The following is a 24343-nucleotide window of genomic DNA, read 5'->3' as shown; positions in this document are numbered from 1 at the left end:
GGCGCAGATTGGACCGCGCCCACTGAGACGGTAAGCGCTGAGAACCAATGAGCAGCCCGGGGGCAAGGCCTGGCGTCGCCAGGACGCCGAGCCACGGGTGTAGAGTGGAGCGGGGAGCGGGATGTGTCTTCTGCTCGGGGCCACGGGTGTGGGGAAGACGCTGTTGGTGAAACGCTTGCAGACTATCCTTCCGCGCCGGGTCGGGGGGATGGGGCCTGGGGCGCAGGTCTGGGTCCGGGGCCTGGGGGTTCGGGGGCCGCTGGTGGCGAGCGGGGTGGGGGGCGCCCGGGCGGGGGGCGGGGCGCCCGGGGCGGGGTCCGGCCAGCGCTCCCTCCTCGGACCAGCTCGGAGACCTTGACTACCTCGCACAGCTGAGCTCCCGGGATGGGAAGGGCGACCTGGGCGATCTTCCCCCCACGCGGCCCACGGTAGGCGTCCGGCCTCTTGCAGGTTTAGGAGAAGTGGGTCCCCTTGCGGTTAGAAGAGCGCTTTGGGTTCCTTTTTTTTTCTTTTTTGTAATATTTATTTATTTGGTTGTGGCAGGCGGGCTCCTTAGTTGCGGCATGCATGTGGGATCTAGTTCCCTGACCAGGGATCGAACCCAGGCCTCCTGCATTGGGAGCCCGGAGTCTTCACCACTGTGCCCCCAGGGAAGTCCCTGGGTTCCTTTAAATGGAAGCTGGGGTCTGGCGGGTCAGTGTGTTCAGTACAGACTTGAGGTGGTGTCGCCGCGGGGAGCCTGGCTCCGCCTGGACAGAGTCCCAGGGGATCCGGAGCCTCCCGCCCCTCACTACTGGTCAGACTGCATTTGCTGCTCGCCGCACAAGGCGAATCCCGCTGGTGGGCGTTGGTGCCCTGGCCACAGCCAGCCTTGAGGGTTCTGGACGCCTGGGAGCATCTTCAGGCCTCCTCCCTTACGGTTCCACCTTAGGGCCTAAACACTTGAGAAGACCTATGCTGGGGGTTAGGTTGGAGTGTAAAGGGCTGGGCACGTTGCTATCCAGGAGCTCCGTGTGGGAAAGCGCTTGTGGTGGTCTCTGTGCATCCTGGTTTTTTCCACAGGTGGGTACCAACCTAACGGACATCGTGGCTCAGAGAAGGATCACCATCCGGGAGCTGGGCGGGTGCATGGGCCCCATCTGGTCCAGTTACTATGGAAACTGTCATTCTCTCCTGGTAGGTCCTGTTGTTCTCTCCTGGTAGGTGGTAGTCTTTTGAACTTCCTTTGGGGAAGTATGTCCCTATTCTAGCGTTGTCTAGTCCCCAGTTTCACTTTGTGTGGGATAGAGTTTGGTTTCCTGGGCAACTGTGCGAGTCAGGGAAACAGGGTCCAGACTAGAGTTGCTTCCTTCTGGGACCCCAGCCTGATCCCTAGGGCTCCTGAGCCCAGGCTAACGTGAAAACTCACAGAAGGCTTGCTGAGGGCAGTGTTCCTTTTCTGCAGGTAACTGTGCCATCCACTCACTGCCTTATTGTCCTGGGTGTGTTTTTACATTTTATGTTTGAATTCTATATCCCCTGGTTCGTCCCATCCTGGCAAGGCCTGTGCCCCAAATTCTAGGACCCTTCCTTGGAAAAGTAATGGCCACACAAGTAGAGACTTCCGTGTAGGTGGAAACAAATAAATAACACCGGTCCTTCTTGCACAGCTCCCTCCCCTCTGCTTCTCCCTTTCTGGAAGCCTTTCTTGCTCTTCCTGAGCCAGGCCCGTAATGCGAGGAGAGGAGGTCTGGCAGGGATAGTGTTCCATTGCAGGGGGGTCCTAATTTCCATTTACTTCTTTCCAGTTCATGGTGGACACCTCTAACCCTACCCAGCTCTCTGCATCCTGTGTGCAGCTCCTGGCTCTCCTTTCGGCAGAACAACTTGCAGAAGCATCGGTTCTGATTCTCTTCAATAAAATGTACGTGTCTGTGAGCTGAGAGGAAATGCAGGGGTGCCCCAGGGCGGAGCTCCTGTGGAGTGTAGCCAGGAGGGTGGCTCGTTAGGGAGGGGGTGCAGCGATGGCAGCCCAGTCTGACAGGTATTGCTTTCACTCCAGTGACCTGCCGTGTTACATGACCATAGAAGAGATAAAGTCGTTAATCAGGCTCCCGGACCTCATTGCTTGTGCCAAGCAGAACATCACCACGGTAGAAATCAGTGCCTGGAAAGGCACTGGCTTGTCAGAAGTGCTGCGCTGGCTCGAGGACACCCACAGAACGAATGGTTGACTGCCGGGCCGAGAAGCGTGGCTGGCCTGCTCTGTGGCAAGAAGGCAGAAGCAAGCATTACTTGGCCTCTGGCCATCTGCTGCTTTTATAAGGGCAGGATAAATCCTAGAAGATGGGGTTCTGTGCTGAGTTGCAGTGATGGGTAAACTGAGGCACCCAGGTTATAGAATTCCTGACATCTGCCCTCTGGCTCCAGAGCTGGGAGAGAAGGACAGGCCTTCCAGGTGGCTTGTGTCCTACACCATCCTGGGATGGTTCCAGGGGATTTGTTCCCCTGCCCACCAGGAGAGCTGCTCTCTCAACTCTGATACAAGCTCCAACCTGTTGAGTTTCTGATACCTTGACAGTACAAGGAAGCTTGTGGGAAAACACCTATTGCTTGGTGCATTTGTGTCCTAGGGCCTCTGTAACAAATCGCCACAAATGGTGGCTTGCAGCAGCATAAACTTACATTCACGGTGCTGGAAGCCAGAAGTGTGGAGGCTCTGAGGGAGAATCCATTCCCTGCTTCTAGTGGCTGCTCGTGCCGCTTGGTGTCATTGGCTTGTGGCTCGCAGGACTTGAATCTCTGCCTCTGTCTTCACGTGGTCTTCTCTCCTCTTTTTATAAGGAGGATGTAGGGCCCACCCTAAATCCAAGGTGATTTCATCTCAAGATCCACAGTTACATGTGCAAAGATCCTTCTTCCAAAGGTCACCTTTGCATGTTCCGGGGGTTACAACTTGGACGTATCTTTTGGGGCCACTATTAAACCTACTGCAGTCTAGTAAGAAATCCTCTGCTTCTGCGTGTTGTTGTGAGTTTCCTACAACAGCTTCCTCTGTCTCAGCTGGTGGTCTAGCTCATTGGGCCATCGGCCCAGGCCCTCAGCCTCCTCACGGTTTCCAGTTGGTCACTCTGCGGGGGTGAGGGGAGCTCTGTTCTACAGAGGTTTTAAATGGTGCTCCGAGAAAGCTCTGTATGTCCTGCAGGGCAGTGCGGTCTCAAGTCTTCCTTTCCCTGTTGAAGCGATAGGCCTCCCAGTTCAGTGCTGCTGCTCCCTGGGAAGGTTCTCAATTGGCTCTTGGATGTACAGGGCCGGTGCCACCTTCTCAGGCAGACCACGTAGTTGCCAGTGGTCCCCCTCCATGGTGGGTCTGTGGAGATTTCACAGGACCCACAGTGACTGGCTGGCAGATGTCCCCCAATCTCAGGGCACTGAGGAGAGTGTGGCCAGACCTTGAAGTGTCAACCATTCATGGGTCACATGCCTAGTTCATCTTTTGGCTTGATGCAGGTGTGTTTTAACAAAGCATTTTAGCATTTTCCAAATGAGGCTGGTACAGGTGGCACTGTTGAGGCCCTCCGAGGGCTTTTGGAAGGCCGGCATGGCCCCCATTGGTCTCATGGGGACCCAGGGCCCCAGCACCCCTGGGTCTCTCTAGGGCGGGAACAGTTCACACCAGCCTGCCTCGGCCACCCCTGCGGTTGTGTCTTTGCCCCAGCCACTCTGACCCCAGGGCCAGACATCCAGGCCCAGAGGGGACAGGCAGGGCTACATCCGTACTGCAGGAGATTGGCCTGAGGGGTCTGGGCTCCCGTTGCCCTGTGTCCTCGACCCGCTCCTGTTTCCCTAGGTGCTCTGAGAAGCGGCTCTCGGTTGAGTAAATGTCCTCTGTGAAGAGATCCTGGAGCTGGGCAGGTGATCCTGAAGAGCCCTGAAAACAGTTTTCCCAAGACCTGCAGGACAGAGCAGCCAGTTTTGGGAGGTGGTGACTGGCTGGACGGCTCAGTCTGAGGCCATGGAACGGTGCTCTGCGGTGCCCATAACACCTGAACACGGGTGCAGCGGTGGTTTGGAGCCCTAGTGGGGACCGCTCTGTGACTGTGACCCTGGAGTGGGTGCTGGCCACCTGGAACCTGTCTTTTCCCTTCTGGGATGAAGCGAGGTTCTGAGCAGAGGCTGTCTGGGACCTGAGAATCTGGTGAGGGGCTAGGCACTCTCCCTGGAGAACATGCCACCTGCACATACTCCCCGTTCGCCCACGTTACAGGGTGAGCTTCTGAACACTGGGGTCCTGCTAGGCCCCCTAACACCACCCCGCAAGGTTGGCTATCAGAGGGGCCCATCCATCCTCAGTGTCCCCGTTCTCAGAATTGCCTACAGAGCTTGGCAACATGGTGGCTGGACGGCCCCAGAGCTGCTGACGTGGCCTGGGTGCTGCTGGGGCCTCGCCACCTGCCTTGGTGGCTCCTGGACTTGGCCATGCTCTGGCTAGCCCCAGCCCTCCTTTCCTTCTGCCAAGCCTCCCACAGGGCCTCCTCTCCTCCCCTTCTGTGCCTTCCAATCCCCACAAGCCCCTGCTCAGTGTTTCCATCAGGTTGTCCCCCACCCCCACTCTGGCCAGCTGCGGGTAGAGAGCTCCAGGTCAGCCAGGGCTTCAGTTTCCACCAGGCCTTGCTTCAAACTGCTAATGTGCCAGAAATGGCACGTAAATTCCACCTTCCATGTCCTCCACTGAGGGTGCTGGGGATTGTGCCAGAGAGCAGGAAAAAAACAAAACGGCTCAGGAAGAGACACAGGTCGGGGGAGAGACGGACCTGGGATTTCCAGGTCCCTGCTACGAGCAAAGGCCACAAATTTCAGGAGAGACAGTTCTGAACGGCCCCATCCAGTGATGGAAATGCCCACCGGCGCTTGGAAAAGCCATTGAGCCTGCATCTCCGGGTTTCCAAGTATGGACTCCAACCATGGAGTGAATGACACCTGGGAATAATGTGCTGCTCAGATCTGCTGGGTTTTATTACCAAGAAAAAAGGGTGTTTCGACTAGGGGAGGAGACTGCCTTCCTCTGTGGCTCCTAAGCTGACATGTAGAACAGGCCACCCTGAATGACAGCCTGATGTGCAAACCAGCAGGCCACCTGTTAGTGCACCTTATAAACTGGTGTGTCTGGTGGAGCGGACACACCTGCCCCTGCTGTTGGGTTCCTCTGCTGTTCTTGGTCTGGACCTAGTGAGTGCCGGGATCTAAAAGAAGGAGCAGCAGAGCTAAGTGGCCCTAAGAGGGAGGAGCTCTGTTCCCACACACACACAGCCCGAAGCTGGGGCAAGTACTCCATCCAGCGGGAGGGAAAGCAGCAGCCGTGATACTTGCCTGCACAGCCCACTATGGACCCTCAAATTCCATGTGGATGCCACAGGGCCCTCTGAACTCAGTACTGACGTCTCAAAAGTGCTGATGAAAAAAAAAAAAAGGGCTTCCCTGGTGGCGCAGTGGTTGAGAGTCCGCCTGCCGATGCAGGGGACACGGGTTCATGCCCCGGTTCGGAAAGATTCCACATGCAGCGGAGTGGCTGGGCCCGTGAGCCATGGCCGCTGAGCCTGCACCTCCGGAGCCTGTGCTCTGCAACGGGAGAGGCCACAGTAGTGAGAGGCCCGCATACCACAAAGAAAAAAAAAAAAAAGTGCTGATACTGCCACCTGGTGTCTGTGTTCCCAGACTAGCTTCGGGGGTGCAAGAGTCCCCCAGGTATCAGGCAGGAGCAAAGCAAAGACCGCCTCCTGCTGGCTCCAGGCCCAGAGCAGGCCTGGAGCACCAGTGCCATCACGTGCAAGTTTTGTATTTTGTATAAAGTATAAAACAATATGTTTAAGATAATTCACTTGCTCACCTGTTAAAAATGAGTAAAAGAAAATAGTTTTAAAATATCAGTAAAATTAGGGGAATTTCCTGGCGGTCCAGCGGTTAGGACTCTGTGCTTTCACTGCAGAGGGCCCAGGTTCAATCTCTGGTCCGGGAAACTAAGATCCTACAAGACACGTGGCATGGCCAAAAAAAATACATCAGTAAAATTAGATAATTTAATGAATTGTGAATTTCATTCACAAAGTGATAGCTTTTTAATATTTAGGAGTAAACTGTCAAGAAATGTAAAGGACACAGACGAAGGAAACCACAAACTAGCAGCAAGGAACAGAAAAGATTTATATACACAGTGGTTCTTAACCGGGGCAGTTTGGCCAGTCTGTAAGTATTTTGGATGGTACAGCTGCAGGGTAGGGACTGTGCTACAGCATCTATATGTATCTATAAATATAGAGAGAGGGAGAAAGAGAGAATGAAATTTATTTTAAGGAACTACCTCGGGACTTCCCTGGTGGTGCAGTGGTTGGGAATCCGCCTGCCAGTGCAGGGGACACAGGTTCGAGCCCTGGTCCAGGAAGATCCCGCATTCCGCAGAGCAACTAAGCCCATGTGCCACAATTACTGAGTCTGTGCTCTAGAGCCTGTGAGCCACAACTACTGAAGCCCGCACGCTCTAGAGCCCGTGCTCTGCAACAAGAGAAGCCACCACAATGAGAAGCCCGTGCACTGCAACGAAGAGTAGCCCCTGCTTGAAGCAACTAGAGAAGGGCCCCGCACAGCAATGAAGACCCAATGTAACCAAAAATAAATAAATAAATAATAAGTTGAAAAAAATTTTAAAAATAAGAAAACATTTTAAAAAAGGAACTAGCTCATGTGATTTTGGAACCTGGCAAGTCCAAAATCTGCAGGATGAGCAGCAGGCTGGTGACCTGGGTTGGTGGTATATTTCCAGTCTGAAGGCCATCTAGGGCAGATTCCTTCTTGCTTTGAGGGGGAGGTCAGTCTTTTCTGTTAAGCTCTTCAACTGATTGGATGAAGCCCACCCACCTGTATTATGGAGGGTAATCTGCCCTACTCATAAGGTCTACTGATGTAAATGTTAATCTCATCTAAAAAACACCTTCACAGAAACATCTAGAATAATGTCTGTCCCATGGTGGACATGAAAGTGAGTTCCTTGGTCTGAAGAAGTGATGGTCTGCTGTCCAAACTGGTGCAATATCTTCTGTTGTGATTCTTTCATAGTATTCTGAGCATTTGCATCTACCACCAGGGCAGCAAAGCACAGTCCAGGGTTGGCGCCTCTTCATGTCAGGACCCCCTGTAGCCCCAGGCTCCTGGCATCAGTCTGACTTGCCCCCTATGCTCAGGGCCTGCCCACCAGGGCACCTGCTGTGCAGCCATCTGTGGTCTTGGTGTCTCACATTGGCAGACGGGACCGTTGTTACTGACATTTTGGGCCTCAGAGGGCGCAAGAGGACTACAGGCACCTCAGAGATACTGTGGGTTCCTGTCCAGACCACCGCAATAAAGCGAATATTGTAATAAAGTGAGCCACACAAACATTTTGGTTCCCCAGTGCATACGTTTGAAATATTGTGAAAATTACCAAAATTTGACACAGAGACATGGAAGTGAGCAAGTGCTGTTGGAAAAATGGCAACCATAAACTTGCTTGACACAGGGTTATCACAAACCTTCAATTTGTAAAAAACACATTATCTATGAAGCGTAATAAAACGAGGTCTGCCTGTATGTCTAGATTCAGCCCATCTCTGCGTTGCTGCAGCGCCCCATGTCCACAGATTTCATGGACCCAGGTGGCTATCTCACGGGAGCATGTGGGGATAGTTTGTCAGTTCCAGTCACCTTCCAAACCCGGAAAGGGGTTCTTCTGATGGACACTAATATGTCCTACTCTAATGTGCCCCTCAAATTCCCACAGTGATTTCCACAGGGCTGTGCCCCGAATGGGCATCCTTTAATAAGCCAGGTTTCCACTGCCCTCCTGCCTGACCATATAGCCAGGCCACTGGCCACTACCCATGAGTAATAACTCAAACATATGGGCTTTTACCACTGCTCAGTTCTTCCATCATTGTTAGAAAAACTGCATGTAATTCAGCCCAAACGAGCTGGTCCATTTTTACCTTTTTCAGTTAGTCTCCATTCTCTGGTCTTTATGTAGCAGCTTTCCAAACGAGATGTTGTCCATTCACTTTGGAACTGCCGTCCACAAACCAAACAGCTCTTTGTTGGTCAGTCGAGAGCTGGTGATAGGGCACTGTCCAAGTGAAGGCAGAATCCAGCACTTCCTCATGCAGTTCCAGAGTCAGTGCTGGGGGCAAAAGAGGCTTCCTGCCTCCTACACCTCCTTGCTTTCCCCAGGCACCTTGGTCTGGTATAAACCATTTCCACTTTCATATTTATTTGGAACCCTTCTGAGGACTGCCATCCCCATTAAAGTGCTTCTCTGACATCGTCCTAGACATCATAGCTTTGTAGGAGCTTTAAGATCATCTTATGTCCTTCAGTCATTGGGGTAGCTTCAGTTAATGTCAGATGGCAAGATGGTAAACCTTGAGAGTGGTAAACCCCCCTCAAGTGGAAGTTCTCCTGTCCAAAGTCCCAGCAGCCGTCGCTGGGGGGTGCTCACAGGCTCTCACCCTCCACACAGGGCCACTGCACAGAGAATCTGTCCCTGACTAGCACCCCAGCTTCTACCCCCACACTGTGTGGGCTCAGCCAACCTTACCGGTTCCCATTTAGCATGTCCTGAAAGGCAGTTACATGCCTTCTGTTTTATAAGACTAGGTGGGGGGAATGTCCCCCAGGCAGGTGCAATGTCCGTCCCCATAATACAATCAGGTAAAACAGATGCAACCACTTCACACAACGCCTGTTCAAACATGCCAATTCTACACACCCTTCCCTTACTTCCGTCAACTCTTACATTCCTAACTGTGGCCTCCGGTGTTTTCAGTTTTACAACACTGGGTAGGGGAAGTGTCCCCAGCCATCCCTGTAAAATCCCTGTAAATTCAGGTTGGGAGAGACAACTTCTGTACATAATACTTGCCTAAACATTCCAACTCTCATAACCCCACCAACCGTGACACTGTCACATCCTCTCAGTCTGACTGCATCCAAGTCAGGGCTTCACCAGGCTTTTGGTACCAGTCTTTGGGCTCCTGGGTCAAGGAGTCCTGGAAACTTCTCTTCTCCACCCCCTATTTTACCCACTCTTGTGCAGAAGTCCCCAGCGAGGGGTTGAGCCAAGAGACCCAGGCCTTCAATCTTTATCTTGGTTAACTGACCTAACTGTTGACCCAAGTGATTGCTGGTTGGGATTCTCAGTGTAATCTCTGCCTTCCGGCTGTTAAATGTCTCCAAACTGGGGTAAACAGAGCAGACGTGTTTGGGGCCCTTTAATGTTGGGGCTCAACATAGGGTCCCTTTGGTCTGCCCAACCTAGGTATTAAAACCTTTGTTTTAACCCCATCAGTGTCTGTTTTATTCAACCCATTTCTTTTTTTTTTTGGCCACACCACGAGGCTTCCAAGATCTTAGTTCCCTGACCAGGGATCAAACCCGTGCCGTCTGCAGTGGCAGCTCAGAGTCCTAACCACTGGACCACCACGGAATTCCCCATCCCATTTCTTTTCTTTTCTTTTTTTTTTTTTGCGGTACGCGGGCCTCTCACTATTGCGGCCTCTCCCGTTGCGGAGCACAGGCTCCAAACGCGCAGGCTCAGCGGCCACGGCTCATGGGTCCAGCTGCTCCGCTGCATATGGGATCTTCCCGGACCAGGGCACGAACCCGTGTCCCCTGCATCTGCAGGCGGACTCTCAACCACTGCGCCACCAGGGAAGCCCCCCATCCCATTTCTTAATAACCATCTAAAGGGGGGTGGGGGAAGGGGGAGGTTTGGGGTTAGCAGATGCAAACTATTATATATAGGATGGATAAACAAGGTTTTACTGTATAAGCACAGGGAACTATATTCAATATCCTGTGATAAACCATAATGGAAAAGAATATGAAAAAAAAGTGTGTGTATATAACAATCACTGTGCTATACAGCAGAAATTAACACAACATTGTAAATCAACTATACTTCAATAAAAATAAATAACCATCTAATGACTGCTATCCTGCTCATCCCTTCCTGATTCCTTTTTTCTGTCTCTTTCAATATTTGCTCTATTCATCTTCTCATAACCCTTTAAAAATTTCCACCTTGTTGGGAAGAGCCCCTTCACTCTGCCCTGGGCCTCTCTCCATTCTCTTGTTAGCTAACATACTGTTCTCTGCAATACCCTTCAGTGCAAGCTGAGATAGCAAATTCCCTAAGGCTTCCCAAATTGTTTTTCGATTTTGCAGTAAGAAGGTGCCCAAGTGAAAGGGGCCCCCTTAATCACAGCATTTACCGTGACCTGGGTAACAAGCATATTCAGCAGCTGAATATCCCAGTCATCATAAAGCCAGTCCCACTGGCTTGCATAGAAAGGATACCAGTGGCTTCATCTGGGGTGTTCCACGTGGCATTTACAGGGGGAGTAATATGTTTAGATAAGAGATATACCCATATATTCATATTTCATTTCTACTTACTGAAAATTCTTCTGCGGCCATTCTTCCTCCATTAAAATCAGTCTTCCTGGGCCAAATTTCACAGGCTTAAAAAACTTTAAGAACATCTTATTTCTTCTTTGAGTCTTCATTTTTTAAAGTCAGGAATGAATTTTACTGTTCTGAATGTAATAGGGAAGAACCTTGTATTCTATGACAAGTTTATCACTAAAGGGATGTTGCCTATTAGCTTAAATTACACATAATGGCCCATCTCTGGGAACCCTGCCTCCCAGGTAATGAGCATGAAGCTAAAATTCTTTTTTTTTTTTTTGTTTGCGGTACGTGGGCCTCTCACTGTTGTGGCCTCTCCCGTTGCAGAGCACAGGCTCCAGACGTGCAGGCTCAGCGGCCATGGCTCACGGGCCCACCCACTCCGCGGCATGTGGGATCTTCCCGGACCAAGGCACGAACCCGTGTCCCCTGCATCGGCAGGCGGACTCTCAACCACTGCGCCACCAGGGAAGCCCGAAGCTAAAATTCTTTTAGCTCACAGGAAACATCCTGACCAGGTGCACCTGTGAAAGGGTGCAGGAGGAAAGCAACACTCCTGTCCAGAGTCTGGCTGGAACCAGGACTTTTACCCCCTTTCCTTTCAGTATAAAAGAAGCCTGAATTCTAACTTGGGAAGATGGTTCTTTGGGATGCTAGTCCACCACCTTCTCAGTCTGCTGGCTTTCTGAAAAAAGTTGCTATTCCTTGTCCCAACACCTCGTCTCTCAATTGGCCTGTCATGTGGCGAGCAGTATGAGCTAGAACTTGGTAGCATGACCAGTTTTTCTGTTGATTAGTTTTACCAATCCCATTTTTCTCAGGCAAGTTTTTGCACTTTCAGGACTCCCACAGGACACGATTCTCCTGGTGGTCTGGGGTCCTCTTCCTATTGTGCGGTTGGCTGTGTTGTCCGTGGCAGCACCACGCCTCCCTCTACTGGGTAAATGCTGACAGCGTGTAATGATGTCAAACACGTGAGAAGTTGCGGACAGTTTTCCCCACTAGGGAGACTTGTTTACCCGAGTGCCCGATGGGGTCGCAACCCTGCAGGACGGTCCTTCTGGAGCCTCAACTCAATTCTGACACAACTCACCCCGAGATACAGATTCCACAGGTTAAGAGCTCAGTCTTACAAAACTGTAAAACTGCCCCCCACCTCCTTCAAAGGCCAATCACAAGCTTGAGTTGTTACCTCTGTTTTTGACCGACCAGCTATAAATCAGAGGTTCCCAGGACCTCTCCTCAGGTTCAATTAATTTGCTAGAGCGACTCACAGACTCAGAGACACAGTTTACTTACTAGATCACCAGTTTGTTATAAAAGAAAATGACTCAGCCAGATGGAAGATGCATAGCGCAAGGTATGGGGAAAGGGCAGAGCTCTCATGCCCTTTCCAGTGCACCACTCTCCCCATATCTCCATATGTTCACCAACCTGGAAGCTCTCTAAACCCTGTCCTTTGGGTTTTATAATTGATTGAATCATTAATTCAACTTCTAGGCCCTCTCCCCTCCCCCGAGGTTGGGTAGTAGGGGGTAATTGGAACTGAAAGGTTCTAACCCTCTAATCACAAGGTTGCTTCTCCTGGCAGCCAGCCCCCATCATTTGGTGAGCTCCAAAAGCCAATTCATTCACCTCACAAGAGACACCTTTGTTGCTCTAGTAAGAAAATTCCAAGGGTTTTAAGAGCTCTGTGCCAGAAATGGAGATGAAGACCACATCTACATTCATACATAAAGCACACTATCACACATCGATTCCAAATTATTTTTCAGTATTCTCCCTATGGATGTCGAATCCACTGGGGTAGCCTTCAACTCTGTGTTCATTAATGGGCTAAACCAGGACTTTCTTGGTTAAGAGAATTACAATAGAATGGGAAACTATGTCCTCTCCAGACTTAATTTGGCAAACCTGCACCCTAGATGATTCTACTAAGAAAAAAACCATTAAAATCCTTAATATCCAACTTCAGCAGATGGAGTTCCCTAAGCAAAGTCCTCCCAGCCTCCGTCATTACTGTAAGAAGCCAGGATATTGGAAGAAAGACTTCTAGAAACCAAAACGCTCCAGGCATCTTCAGTCAACTCATCTTTCCAATGTCCTCCCACTTCCCAGTGATGGGACTCCAAGGAATCTGGAGCTTTTCCAAGCCTCCCTCTTACTCAGCTCAGAGAAACAACTCTCCAGACTGGGAATGAATTTCTATACTGGAGCTACACTCTCAGTGCTCAAGCCCATTACTACTGAACAGCCCGTGCCTCGGAGCACAATTCCAATAGTGGAGTTTCCAATAAACCTTAGCAAGTCATGAAAAAAGACAGGAATCCACAGGACTTAAGTGCTCTTCCAACAGGAGTGAACACATCATGCCCTTACACCAGACTGGTGGTAATAAAGTGAGGGGGCTGGTTGACATTGCTGTTTAAAGTGTTGCACATTGTGAATTTTAATACCAGTGTGCAGGCTTCAATGTTGCTTTTCCAAGTAATGAATTCTCAGCTGACGATATCAAACTTTTAAAATAATTTTTTAATTTGTTTTATTTTTGGCTGCATTGGGTCTTCATTGCTGCGCACGGGCTTTCTCTGGTTGCGGCGAGCAGGGGCTACTCTGCGTTGTGGTGCAAGGGCTTCTCGCTGCAGTGGCTTCTCTTGTTGCGGAGCATAGGCTCTATCTAGGCTTGCAGGCTTCAGTAGTTGCAGCATGCAGGTTCAGTAGTTGTGGCTCATAGGCTCTAGAGTGCAGGCTCAGTAGTAATGGTGCACGGGCTTAGTTGCTCCGCGGCATGTGGGATCTTCCCGGACCAGGGCTCAAACCCGTGTCCCCTGCATTGGCAGGCGGATTCTTAACCACTGCGCCACCAGGGAAGCCCGATGATATCAAATATCATGCAGCATTTTGTGGGAAGCTGTTGGATCCAGGGTTGGTGTCACATTCCCAAAATAAAATCCAGAAAAACTGTCCACAATGCTCCCTCCCAGGAGCTCCAAATTGCCTGATGGACCATTCGACGTTTGCCAAGTGGGTTTCACAGAGCTGCCCACCATCTCATGGGTATAAATAATTCCTGGTAATGATGTGCATGTTTCCTCAGTGGACCGAAGCTTTTCCACGTAGACAAGCCACTGCTGCTCTGTGGCTAAGATCCCATGGGAGAGGAACGCTTCTTGAACTTCATAGTGATTGGGGATCCCACGTTATTTGGTCAAGTGCTACGAGTCTGTGCCATTTGGCCAGTTCTCATCAAAACCCCCTTGGGTGGGAGTAAGCGCCAATGAGAACGTGATCGGAAATCTCCCCCTAATATCAGGAGAGCTGGCTGATTCTGCAGCCCAACAATTATCACTTGACTCACTGGCTAAAATACTTTTAGACAACCACATAGCCTTCGATTTCCTACTTGCTGAACAAGGAGGCATTTGTACGATTGCAAATACTACCTGGATAAACACTTTTGGAGAAGTAGAAACTCAATTACACAAAATGAGGACACAAGCCCAAATTTCACCTGACTCTCTCTGGTCCTTTGATTTGTTCAGCTGGCTACCTTCAGGTATAGGGTCATGGTTTAGAACCGTCATACAAACTAAATGTCATATTATTTTTCATTCTGCTTTGCATATTTTTTATGGTTTTGTTTTGTTTTGGCCACACCTCGTGGCTTGTGGGGTCTTAGTTCCCCAACCAGGGATTGAACCTGGGCCTTTGGCAGTGAAAGCACAGAGCCCTAACCACTGGACAGCCAGGGAATTCCCCATTTTTAAACTTTGTACATGTTGCCTGTCAACCCCCTGTAGAAATGACACAATGAACAGTATGATGTTGGCTCAATGCCTTGAGATGACTGCCCATGCCTGTACCTTCATAAGACAAGATTTTAAGAGTGAAAATGGCTGAGAGTTCCTCCTTCTTTGTTACTCAAATGTGGGCTCACTTGGTTTCAATCACTATGCCCTTTTCCTCTGATGTGAGACATGACGTCCAGGAAAGGTCCTGGTGCTGAGGGACAAAACACAATTCCCTAAAACTGATCAGTGATGCTCTCAAGGAAAGATCTTCATCTAAAGGGGGGAATGTGGAAATGAGCAAAGGAAAGCTCAATCAGAATGGGGTAGGGAAGCTATGATGGGAGGGCTCTCAAGCATGCATCTCTCACCACAGCTCACAGACCCAGCAGGAAGGAAGGTCTCCATCTGGCCCAGCGACAAGCTACCCACTGATTGCAGCCAATGGAAAACCACCAGGGCCCTCCTAATTTCCTCCTAAAACCTAATAAAAGCTGACCTTCCGTTTGTCTCCTCCAACTTGCCAGTTTGCTTGTCCTAAACTGAAATTCTTCTGATTCCAAATAAACTCATTTTGGCTAAAGACCTTATGCCGTTCTTAAGGTCAACACCTTTAACCCGGGCCGAGTGTCTTGATGGCTGATCCTACCTGGGTTCTGTCTCTAGGGATGACCCGAGTGTGGGCTCCATTTCTGAGGGGTGATACCCAGCTTGTGGGTCCATCTCTGAGGGGTGACCCCTGGCCTAGTCACCATCTCTGATGGTAAAGCCAGCCTGAGCTAAGTTGACCCGTTTTAGGGGCACTCTGACAAGGGCCTGAGGGAATGTAATTTTCACATTTCATGTGACCAAAGGCAAACGTCCCTCACCACGACCTGTTTCCTCATTGCCACATTCATAACTGTACTTGCACTGTATCCAAGAAACACCGGTGTTTCTCAGCGACCCCACCTCACCCCTTGCTCTTGCTGCCCTGCCTGTCTCGGGACCCTATTGTCAGAAGGATGCCAACATTGAACCAGAGATGTGCTGCCTGCCCCAACTGCCATGTGATGGGGGCAAATCCTGGCTACTGCATAGCAACCAGCGCCTGGTCATCCCACGCGGGGGCCGGGGCCACCCGCCATGCAGAAACACACCCCTGAAAGAGTGACAGCCCTGATTCCAGGTAGAGCTTCCACAACTTAAATTTTTTAATTCAAAAATAAACTTTGCAATGGGAGAGGCCACAACAGTGAGAGGCCCGCGTACCGCAAAAAAAACAAAACAAAAAAATAAACTTCATTACATAAAATGCCAACTTGGGGAAGAGCAAAACAGATTCCACAGAACTCCACACTCATTCTCTAGATTGTCAGTACTGAAGCCTGGCGCTGACTGAGCTGTCCAGGCCATCTTTGCTGGCTAGAGAAGCCCAAGCTGGAGAGAGTGAGGGAGCCCGGCAGCTGTCCTTCTCCAACGGGGCTATGAGTGGCCTGCCCCTGTCCTTCCATGTTCAATTGCTAACAGTCTGTAAGCCCCATCCCCATTCTCTCATTTGTATCCCACATCTGAGCAGGATGATAAACCCAGGTGCTCCCTCCTTTGGCACCTGTGGGAGATTCAAACCTCGCCGGGCCCTGCCCTTGGCAGGAACTCACACGGCCCCTCTGACCACAAGAAAGTCCTGGGCTGGGCTCCTGTCCTTGCTGTCAAGCCACTCTAGACCTGCTGGAGAGCCCTGCCCTGTCCTCCCCAGAGACCTCGATGACATAAGGACCCAGCCTCCCCAAACCTCGATGTGGGTGGCTCAGTCTCCACACCCAAACATGAGCTGGGGTGGCTCCACCTGCCCTGCGAGGACTGTGACAGCAGTGCCGTGAGCTGGTCTAGGTGGCCTAGATGCTGACCCCCGCCCTTTCCCCACACCAACCTGCTGCCTGGCTCCCGCTCTAGCTGTACTGCTCTGTCGAATCCAGCAGAGCCTCACTTATGGATTTAGTTAACCGAAACCGGCAGTGTCTACAACTAACTGGTATCTAGGGACAGGATTATGGGATTGGCCCTCTGTAAAGTGGCCCTAGGTTGTGTCTCAGCCTGGACCTCTGTTTCAGAACAAAGCTGTATGTGACGCTAGGCTCAAGGGAATGATGCTGGCTGCATCTCACCCAGGCACTGGCCCCATCTCTGGGGGCTCAGGACACAGACGACGCCCTGTGTGAGACATGGGGCCGGCGGGTGGTCACTCACGAAACAGCAGTCTTTAGGGAGAAAAAACAGGAGCCCTCTCCCCCACTTGAGTCCCAGGATGTGTGCCAGGGAGAGGACTCTTGACTGCAGGCCATCTGCCCATCTACCCCCAACCCAGGTGCAGCGTCTCTGGTCCCTCACCATCACAGCTGTGTCTTTGGTTTCTTCCCAGAACGGAGGTGCGGTGGCCGTGGTGACTGAGCCCCCTGCCGCTGCTGCTGCAGTTTCTTTAGCGCCCTGTAGGCGTTCACAGCCCGCTCTCTCTCCTCCGCCACGATCCGCTGTCTGGCCAGAGAGGTGGTCAGAGGCTGGGACGTACCGCCAGGGCTTAAAAGCATCTTCAGCATCAGCGATTTCTTGCCAGGCTGAGGAAGAGAGAGAGGGAGGTTGAGGCACAGATTCAGGAAGGAGGGGAGGTAACAAAGAGCCTAGGCCAGCCCAATAGCTTAAGCCCAGTGAGAACATGGTGCTCTCCACCTGTGTGCCCTGAACCAGGCAGCACCGAGGGGCAAAAAGGGCAACTCCCCCACCCCTGCTTACCTGATCCCTACTTGTGCTCATCCTGGGCTTGGCAGTCAGCTCTGGGGGCTGCAGGGCAACCTCACCAAACTTCACTGTGTCTGGAGGGGCAGAGAAGAACAACTGAGGCCTGCTGCCCACACAACCACTGCAGCCCTGGAACCCGGAGCCACCGTCCACCCACCCACCGACCCTGGGGAGACAAAGCTGCCCCGAACCAGGGCTGACACAATTGCTTTGTGAAGAGCTACCTCGGAGTAGCTCCTGCTCCAGCCTTTCTGCTGCCTTTTCCTCCCTCCTCTGCTGGACCTTAACCAGCCGTCGCTTCTGGAACCTGGGAAGAGAGCACAGTGCTGTTCACTTTCCTAAACTCTCAATTCACTGGACTCAGGAAGAGGCAGAGGTCACCCCTGCCCACGAGGGATGCATCAGGAAAGACCCCAGGTGGCTGCCTCTGAACCCCAGGACCCACAGAGAGCGCTCCGAACCTAGGAGGCCCCTCCAAAGTTCCAAGTCAGGGGTCCTCAGCGGCTGCGGCTGTACCTCTACAGCCCATCGGACAATGTCTGGAGATGTTCTGTGTTGTCACAACGTCGGGGGGAGAGGGGTGCTCCTGGCACCTCATGGGTGGAGGTCAGGAATGCTGCTCAACGCCCTACAGTGCACGGAATGGCCCCCACCCCAGAGAATCAGCTGTCCCAAGTGTCAACTGCTGCTGTGTGTAAACGGCCCCGCACAGCAACATGTGTGACATGGTCCCTTATTGTTACTAGAATCAACGTTCAATGAGTTTTAGAGATCACTGTGGCTTTAGGTGGTACCTGGGATATGTTTTGTGTGATGTAATTTTCACTGGCTAACGTAAGTACATGTATGGTAAGAATCTGGACGTGAGGAAACTCTACAAAGCTGAAAATGATCTAACTTTCACAGCTTTTAAAAGAATTTCTTCCTCTTTTTTTTTTTTTTAATTTAGGCCACACCGCATGGCATGCGGGATCTTAGTTCCCCAACCAGGGATCGAATCCATGCCCCTGAAGCGGAAACTTGGAGTCTTAGCCCCTGGACCACCAAGGAAGTGCCCAGTTTTAGAGAAATTTCTGATGAAAGCCTGGCTTGATTCAAGACAAAAGTTGCAGTAAAGGCAGAAACACATCTCAAAAAGCATTTGTTTGCTGAAACTACTGCCCCAGCTCCCACCCACAGGCTCAGGGAGGTGGCACACAGCTTGCATCCCAGACTTCTCCAGGGCTGAGGGTAGGGATGGGCAGGGGAGCCGCAGCTGGCGGTGGGCTTCCTCCTGGTGCCAATTTCACCACTTTACCCACCAGGAAGCTGAGTCTGAGAGGTCACAGAACTTGTACAAATGACATAGCTACAGACTCTCAAATCTCTTCTGGGCTGGAAAGGTGAACCCTGGAAACCAGTTTCCGTGGGGTAGGCACAGTCCCCTGACGGCCTGCGGGCCCTCCTGGGAGGACACTGAGCCTCACTGTTTTTCTACTTCCCTGAAACAACTGGCCTGGGGTAGACAGCTGGCCCTCAACCTCCCTTGGCTCTTGGACACCTTGATGCTTTCCAGAGAGAGGCACAGACAGAGATAGGCCTTCGGAGCTCTGTGGGTTCAGAGCCTCCCAGAAACGCTGAGGTTAAGTGGCTGCGGTACAGAGAAAAACACCCACTGACTCCAGGTCCTGCTCGGCCTGAATCATGGGGTAGGTGGGGTGCCCCCTGGCAACAAGATGCTGTCAATACAGAAGAAATCGGTGGCACCCCACAGCCCTGCCTCCCAGCCCCTGCAGCCCCCACTCACGCTTTCTTCCTGTCCGACTTCCCCTTCTTGGGAGCCGCCTGCACCTCAGGCTGCCGGCTGGCCTGGTTCTTGCTGAGGAACAGCACATGCTGCGCCTGCTGCGCCATGCGCTGCACATAGGCCCTGTCAGACTCCCACTTCTTCTGCTCGAACTTGGGTACAGCGATGTCCGGCTCCACTCCCTTTGCTTCCTTCTCCAATGTCTTACTGAAGGCCACCTGGGCTGAGGACAAAGGGAGACCTCAGAGGGGAAAGTCGTGAAGCGAAGGCAGGAGGGAGCAGGTGGCGCTGGGCTGGCCGCCCATGTTCATCTCCCCTCCCCAGGCCACGGGACGGGAAGACCACGTTCACGTGGGAGCTAAAAAGGATCTAAGATGCCAGCTGGGGGGAACCTGGGGTGGGACCCCTACAGCCCACTGGTACATGTCAAAGATGTCCTCTGCAGCTCGGTTGAAAAAGGAAACAGGAAACAACCTAAGTATCCGTCACTAGCTGACTGGCTGAGCGAATCCTCCTACGTTCATCCAGAGACGTCACTGCACAGCTGCTGAGAGCTCGGTAGAGCTACGATAAGGACGTGGAAAGACCTACAAAATCCACTGGTAGTGAAAACCCAGGACACCAAACAATATAGAGAATGAAGATATAGCTTTTACCTCATAAATATGTGAAAATATGCATATTTTCCCTGGGAGGGTAAACAAGACAGACAGACAGCAGTTTCTTTTAGGGGGAGGGAGCAGGATTGAAAGACAGGGAAGGAGGCCACGCCTCACCTCGTATCTTTCAGTACTGTTTAATTTCACCACGTGTGTAACTTTATGTCTTTTAAATAACTTAAACCCCAAAAAGAGCTGATTCAATAGAGCATCGTTCAGAATGTGCCATCTTCCATCTGGGCCAGCGCCCTCCTCTACCCCTCCCCCTCCTCAACTCTTTATTTCACTATCGCTTTGGTAGCCATCTAACCCCCAATGAAAAGCCTAAGGTTGACAAAGAAATTACAAAACAGCATTCCTGAAAAATCAGTCCCATGTTTGGGAAAACAAATACCTGTACGTGTACACAAAACACAAACACTCTGGACCCCATTCCCCAACATCTGGAGTGTTATCTCTGGCAGAGGCTGACAGCTGGGCACCCTACCTGGCCTTGGGGGAAGAGTGGGAGGGATGAGTTTCTCAGGGGGTCTGATCAACTCCCTCCATAACCTCTAGAAACCATACACTTGTCTCCACCATGATTTCTGCACTCAGGTCCAAGGAACCATCATCATTTCTTACTTGCAAGAGCCTTGCTGGCCTGCAGTGTCCTCTCGCCCCCTCGACTGTTACACAGTGACCTTTCCTTCAAGTAAATCTGAACTGATCGTCCCCTCTGATGGATGTCCACTATTCCTGGGAGGGGAAAATCAACGCTTCCACCTTGGCCCAGGAGGCCCCAGGGGCTCCTTTTGGAGCCTCACCTGAAACCACACCACCACCTGCTGCCAGCCACCACTCTGGCCCTGGTGACACCAGCCTTTGGTCAGTCCTCCACATGCTCCTCCACCGCCTGACTGCTGGGGTGTGGCAGATTTCTTCTGCCTGAAACGCCACTGAATACTTGTGCAATTAAGTAGGTTCAAACACGCAAGGCTTTATGGCCACCCAGCATGGGCCTGCAGTTACCCTCTTTCTTCCTCTTCTTGTTACTGATGGGGTTTTTCATCTCCTGGCGGCTCCTCATGATCTCTCGGAGCCGGAAAGGGATTTCCTGTTCATCTTGGTTCTTAGGCTGGCAATTCACTTTCTTCTTTTCTTTGCTGGGAAGGAGAACACGGGGGTGAGACACGTCTCCAATCGAGCATAAGCAGAATCAGAGAAACCGAAGCTGAGCCTGGAGAAAGAAACTTCGCAGGCCACCCTGGCCGCTGTAGTGCGTGCCGGTCAAGGGAACACGGCCTCATCCTCGCCCGCCCGGAGGCTGTCCCTGGACCGGTTTCTCACAGGACGCTGGGTGGGGGGCGCTCCGAGAGCCCCAGGGAGGCCCGTCACTCCCTGACCTCGTCCAGGATAGCAAAGACGGCGCCCCGGAAGCTGACAAGTGCCACACCGGAGACTCCCTCACGCCTCCGCCCACCCGGCTGACCCTCCGGGCCGTCCACCGCACGGACCACACAGCGCGCTGGGCCCGGTGCGGGGAGAGGTGCCGGGGAGTCTTCAGGCCGATGAGACCGGCACCCACCTGCGCGGCCCCGGCCGTGGCGCCGAGCGCTGCTTCCCCGGCTCCTGCTGCCTCCGGCCCTGCGGTCGCCCTGGGCTCCCTAGCCCAGCCGTCCCCGCCGTCCTCGCCGGCGCCGCAGCTCGGCGCCGGGTTCCCGCCATCTACAGGTCCTGCGCTCAAAGGAGAAACCACTTCCGCACTCCCGCACGGTCCGGCCCCATGCCCGCCATTTCCGCTTCCTGCGCTCACTGGGGCTGTGCAGCTCCCTGACGGGCCGGGAATGGCCAGAGCGGCCGCCATTCACAGCTCGGGCGGGGCCGACTGGGGAGCGCCTGCGCCGTGGGCCAGGCAGTGGGCGATGCTGCTGTGGAGTGTGGCTCGGGGAGGCTTGGCCGTGTCAGTCGCTGCCCGCGGCCTGGCAAGTACCGGCGAGGAGGGGGACGGGGTGCATTCGGGAGGCCGGGCCCCGCCGGGGCCGAGAAGCCCCGCTCTCCCGGCAGCCGGGCAGAGACCAGGGTAGCGCCGGCGGGTTCTGAGCTCGTTACCTCGTCCAGTACCTGTTGAACACCTGCTTTGTGCGAAGCCTTTGGGGAAACCTCAGTGTACAAGGAGTTGGCGCCCCTCGCAAGAGGAGTTAGAGAAATAAGTAAAGTTTGCGCCTGTGTTCAGTGCCCTGGAGACAGAGCAGGGAAGGGGACCCGGGGGCCGGGGTGGGGGCTGGAGGTGGGGAGAGGGCTGCCCACTGGCCTTTGGGAATGACTTGGGCTTCTCATGTGACAGAGAGAAACAGGGATGAAGGGGTGATGCGATTAGTCAGAATGCTCACGGGGGAGGGACGTGGCAGTACTGGTTGGAGAGGGAGAGGTGGCTGTGTGGGCTGGAGCTCACAGGCTTCTGCCCTCGCCATACTCCTGTCCACCGGGCAGAGGCATCTTAGCTGGAGGTGCAGTCTCAACCCCCACCATCTGCTGGAGGGCACGCCTAGTGCGAGGCCTTGAACCCAGCATTTCTCATGAACCTGTGGCTCATCCTCGTACCAAGCGTTACATCCATTTTACAAATGGCAAACTGAGTCTATAGGTGAAGTAACTTGTCTAAGGTTACGCAGGAAGTGAGGAAACTGAGAAAGACGTGGAGCCCCCTGCCAGTGACAGGAGTCCGAAATTTCCCCACAGCTGGAGGCAGGCAGAGCCTTACCAGCTTTCTGGAGACTCATGTGCTTATCTGAATCCTTAGGGGCCACTATCCAGCTGGGACTGGGGCCAAAGGCTTCCTGGAGGTGGCAGCATTCTTCACAGGATCCGAGTCCGTGAAGGCCACAGAGAGTTCAGGAAGGACCATGTGGAAGGGGGCTCCCAAGCAGGTGCAGCGGGCACTGGGCAGCCCGAGTCCTCCCTGCCTGGTGGGGGCCCCTCAGAACCCCTGTACCCGCCACCCCCTGAGCTCCAGCCCCCCACCAACTGCTGCATGAGCGGCTGCCCCAACTGTGTGTGGGTGGAATATGCAGACGCACTGCTGCAGCACTACCAGGACGGCGGGGAGCGGGCCCTGGCCGCCCTGGAGGAGCACGTGGCTGATGAGAACCTCAAGGCCTTCCTCCGGATGGAGATCCAGCTCCGTATGAGAAGTGGAAGCTGAGCCGCCTGGCCAGACAGCCTCACCCCGACAGACTCCTCCTCAGGATGCAGCACAGCCTCCTTTATCCACGGCCCCTTTGTGCAGCTGGTGTCGACGGGATTGTTTATTGACTTTGCCTGAGAATAAATAAGCTCTGTGTGGTGGTTAGACAGGAGGCTTTTGTGTTGTCATCCATAGGCGTGTATTACCTCAAGGAAAGCACGTGCAGATGTCATTGTATGTCCACTGGGCACCTACAGCCTTCACCAACCTGTGAGGTTGGCTAAACCTGTTTCCTTGACTATTCAAGTGACAGTGACCCCAGGGGCCCCCTTCTATGTCCCAGCATCCCAGAAGTCCCAGAGGTCAGCTCTGGTTACTCTCAGTGGTGCAGCTGAGGGAGGACCATCCGGTCCTGAGAGGTTGCTGTTAGCAAAGCTCTGGCAGGCACAAATGCCCGCAGATGGCCTGGAATGTGCCCCATTCATCCAGCTGCAGGCTTTCAAGCTCTGATACCAGTGGCCTGGACAGACAGGGTTAAATGAATTTATGCCTGTTTTATCTTCTCTCATTTAAGGGAAAAGCTTGGGTTGTTATAAGGCTTCACAAAGAATTTGAGCTGATAAGCAGGCCTTCCCAGGTAGGGGCCTTCAATGTAAAGCCAGAGTTTCCCACAGAGACAGATCTGTGGACAAGAGAATGAAACCACACAGCCACAAAACGTGCTGCCATGCTAATGCCTGGGGATACACCCGGTAGTGCGAGCTGTCTTGGCCAGCTAGTGATGTCATCCAGAAGCAGTTTTGGTTGGTTCAGAGAAACATGATTATGGCAATACATGTTTGTTACACTTTATGTCAGAGAGCATCTACTCCAACCCTGTCCTACAGATTTGAAAATGGCCCAGGAAGAGAAAGGTTTCCCTAGAGACAAAAGCACAGCAGAGCCTAGTGGGCTTGGGGCCCCCGAAGGGGTCTACAACATGGAGGTGGATTACCTCAGAGATGTAGGAAGAGGTTTACTGTATTTTTCTCAAAAACACATATTTGTGAAAGATTTTCTATGTGTGTATGATACCAGGGCAGATCTTTGCAGTCCCAGGAGGAAGGAACTAGGGGAAGGGGAGAGATGTACAATAGAAAATGCACCACATGGCATGAGCAGTAGGTGCAAAGGCCCTGGGGTGGAAGAGGCTCCTTGGAGCACAGAGAGCAAGAGGAAGGGATGAGAGGTGAGGCCAAAGAAGTGGATCGGGACAGGCTATGCAGGGCTTTGGGGGCCACAAAGGCAGGTTCCTCAGCAGTCAGGATAGTAAGGGTGGGGAGGCCTAAGACAGCAGCCAGTGCCGTCTCATCCTTGCTTCAAAAATGAGCAGCTTCGGGCTTCCCTGGTGGCGCAGTGGTTGAGAGTCCGCCTGCCGATGCGGGGGACACGGGTTCATGCCCCGGACCAGGAAGATCCCACATGCCGCGGAGCAGCTAGGCCCGTGAGCCATGGCCGCTGAGCATGCGCGTCCGGAGCCTGTGCTCCACAACGGGAGAGGCCACAGCGGTGAGAGGCCCACGTACCGAAAAAAAAAAAAAAAAAAAGAGCAGCTTCAGGAGAGTCTGGCTGTTCATGGTCACACGTCCCGTTCCTGCCCTGACCCTGCCCCCTGCTCGTCCTTCCTTCAGGCCCTTGACCGCACCTGAGCCCCTTCCCC

At 52.7% G+C, this 24343-nt stretch overlaps 3 protein-coding genes across 5 annotated transcripts; 2 read left to right on the top strand and 1 right to left on the bottom strand.

Annotated features, from left to right (window-relative positions):
* Positions 1 to 8: 8 nt before the first annotated feature.
* On the top strand, positions 9 to 3793 carry ARL16 (ARF like GTPase 16). 3 transcript variants are annotated; one of them, XM_030843222.3, is made up of 5 exons: positions 46 to 182; positions 370 to 428; positions 1063 to 1176; positions 1788 to 1903; positions 2042 to 3791. In XM_030843222.3, exons 1-5 carry the CDS (start codon positions 122 to 124, stop codon positions 2211 to 2213), a joined length of 522 nt encoding a protein of 173 aa, XP_030699082.2. In that variant the 5' UTR covers positions 46 to 121; the 3' UTR covers positions 2214 to 3791. The 3 variants fall into 3 exon arrangements, with proteins under 3 accessions (XP_069900544.1, XP_030699082.2, XP_060146415.1); XM_070044443.1 differs by lacking the exons at positions 46 to 182; positions 370 to 428 and adding an exon at positions 9 to 30 and having other exon boundaries at positions 2042 to 3792; XM_060290432.2 differs by lacking the exon at positions 370 to 428 and having other exon boundaries at positions 94 to 226; positions 2042 to 3793.
* Positions 3794 to 10733: 6940 nt separating this feature from the next.
* Positions 10734 to 21235, bottom strand: CCDC137 (coiled-coil domain containing 137). The gene is made up of 6 exons (XM_030843120.3): positions 21046 to 21235; positions 20490 to 20623; positions 18820 to 19042; positions 17258 to 17340; positions 17028 to 17107; positions 10734 to 16852 (listed from the first exon to the last, which is right to left on the bottom strand). The coding sequence occupies exons 1-6, from the start codon at positions 21183 to 21185 to the stop codon at positions 16631 to 16633; spliced, it is 882 nt and encodes a 293-aa protein (XP_030698980.1). The 5' UTR covers positions 21186 to 21235; the 3' UTR covers positions 10734 to 16630.
* Positions 21236 to 21362: 127 nt separating this feature from the next.
* Positions 21363 to 22803, top strand: OXLD1 (oxidoreductase like domain containing 1). The gene is made up of 2 exons (XM_060290793.1): positions 21363 to 21442; positions 22261 to 22803. Exons 1-2 carry the CDS (start codon positions 21383 to 21385, stop codon positions 22660 to 22662), a joined length of 462 nt encoding a protein of 153 aa, XP_060146776.1. The 5' UTR covers positions 21363 to 21382; the 3' UTR covers positions 22663 to 22803.
* Positions 22804 to 24343: the final 1540 nt, after the last annotated feature.

This window comes from Globicephala melas, chromosome 20, assembly GCF_963455315.2.
Source record: "Globicephala melas chromosome 20, mGloMel1.2, whole genome shotgun sequence".
Lineage (NCBI taxonomy): Eukaryota > Metazoa > Chordata > Mammalia > Artiodactyla > Delphinidae > Globicephala > Globicephala melas.
This window is presented reverse-complemented; position numbering and strand designations above follow the sequence as displayed.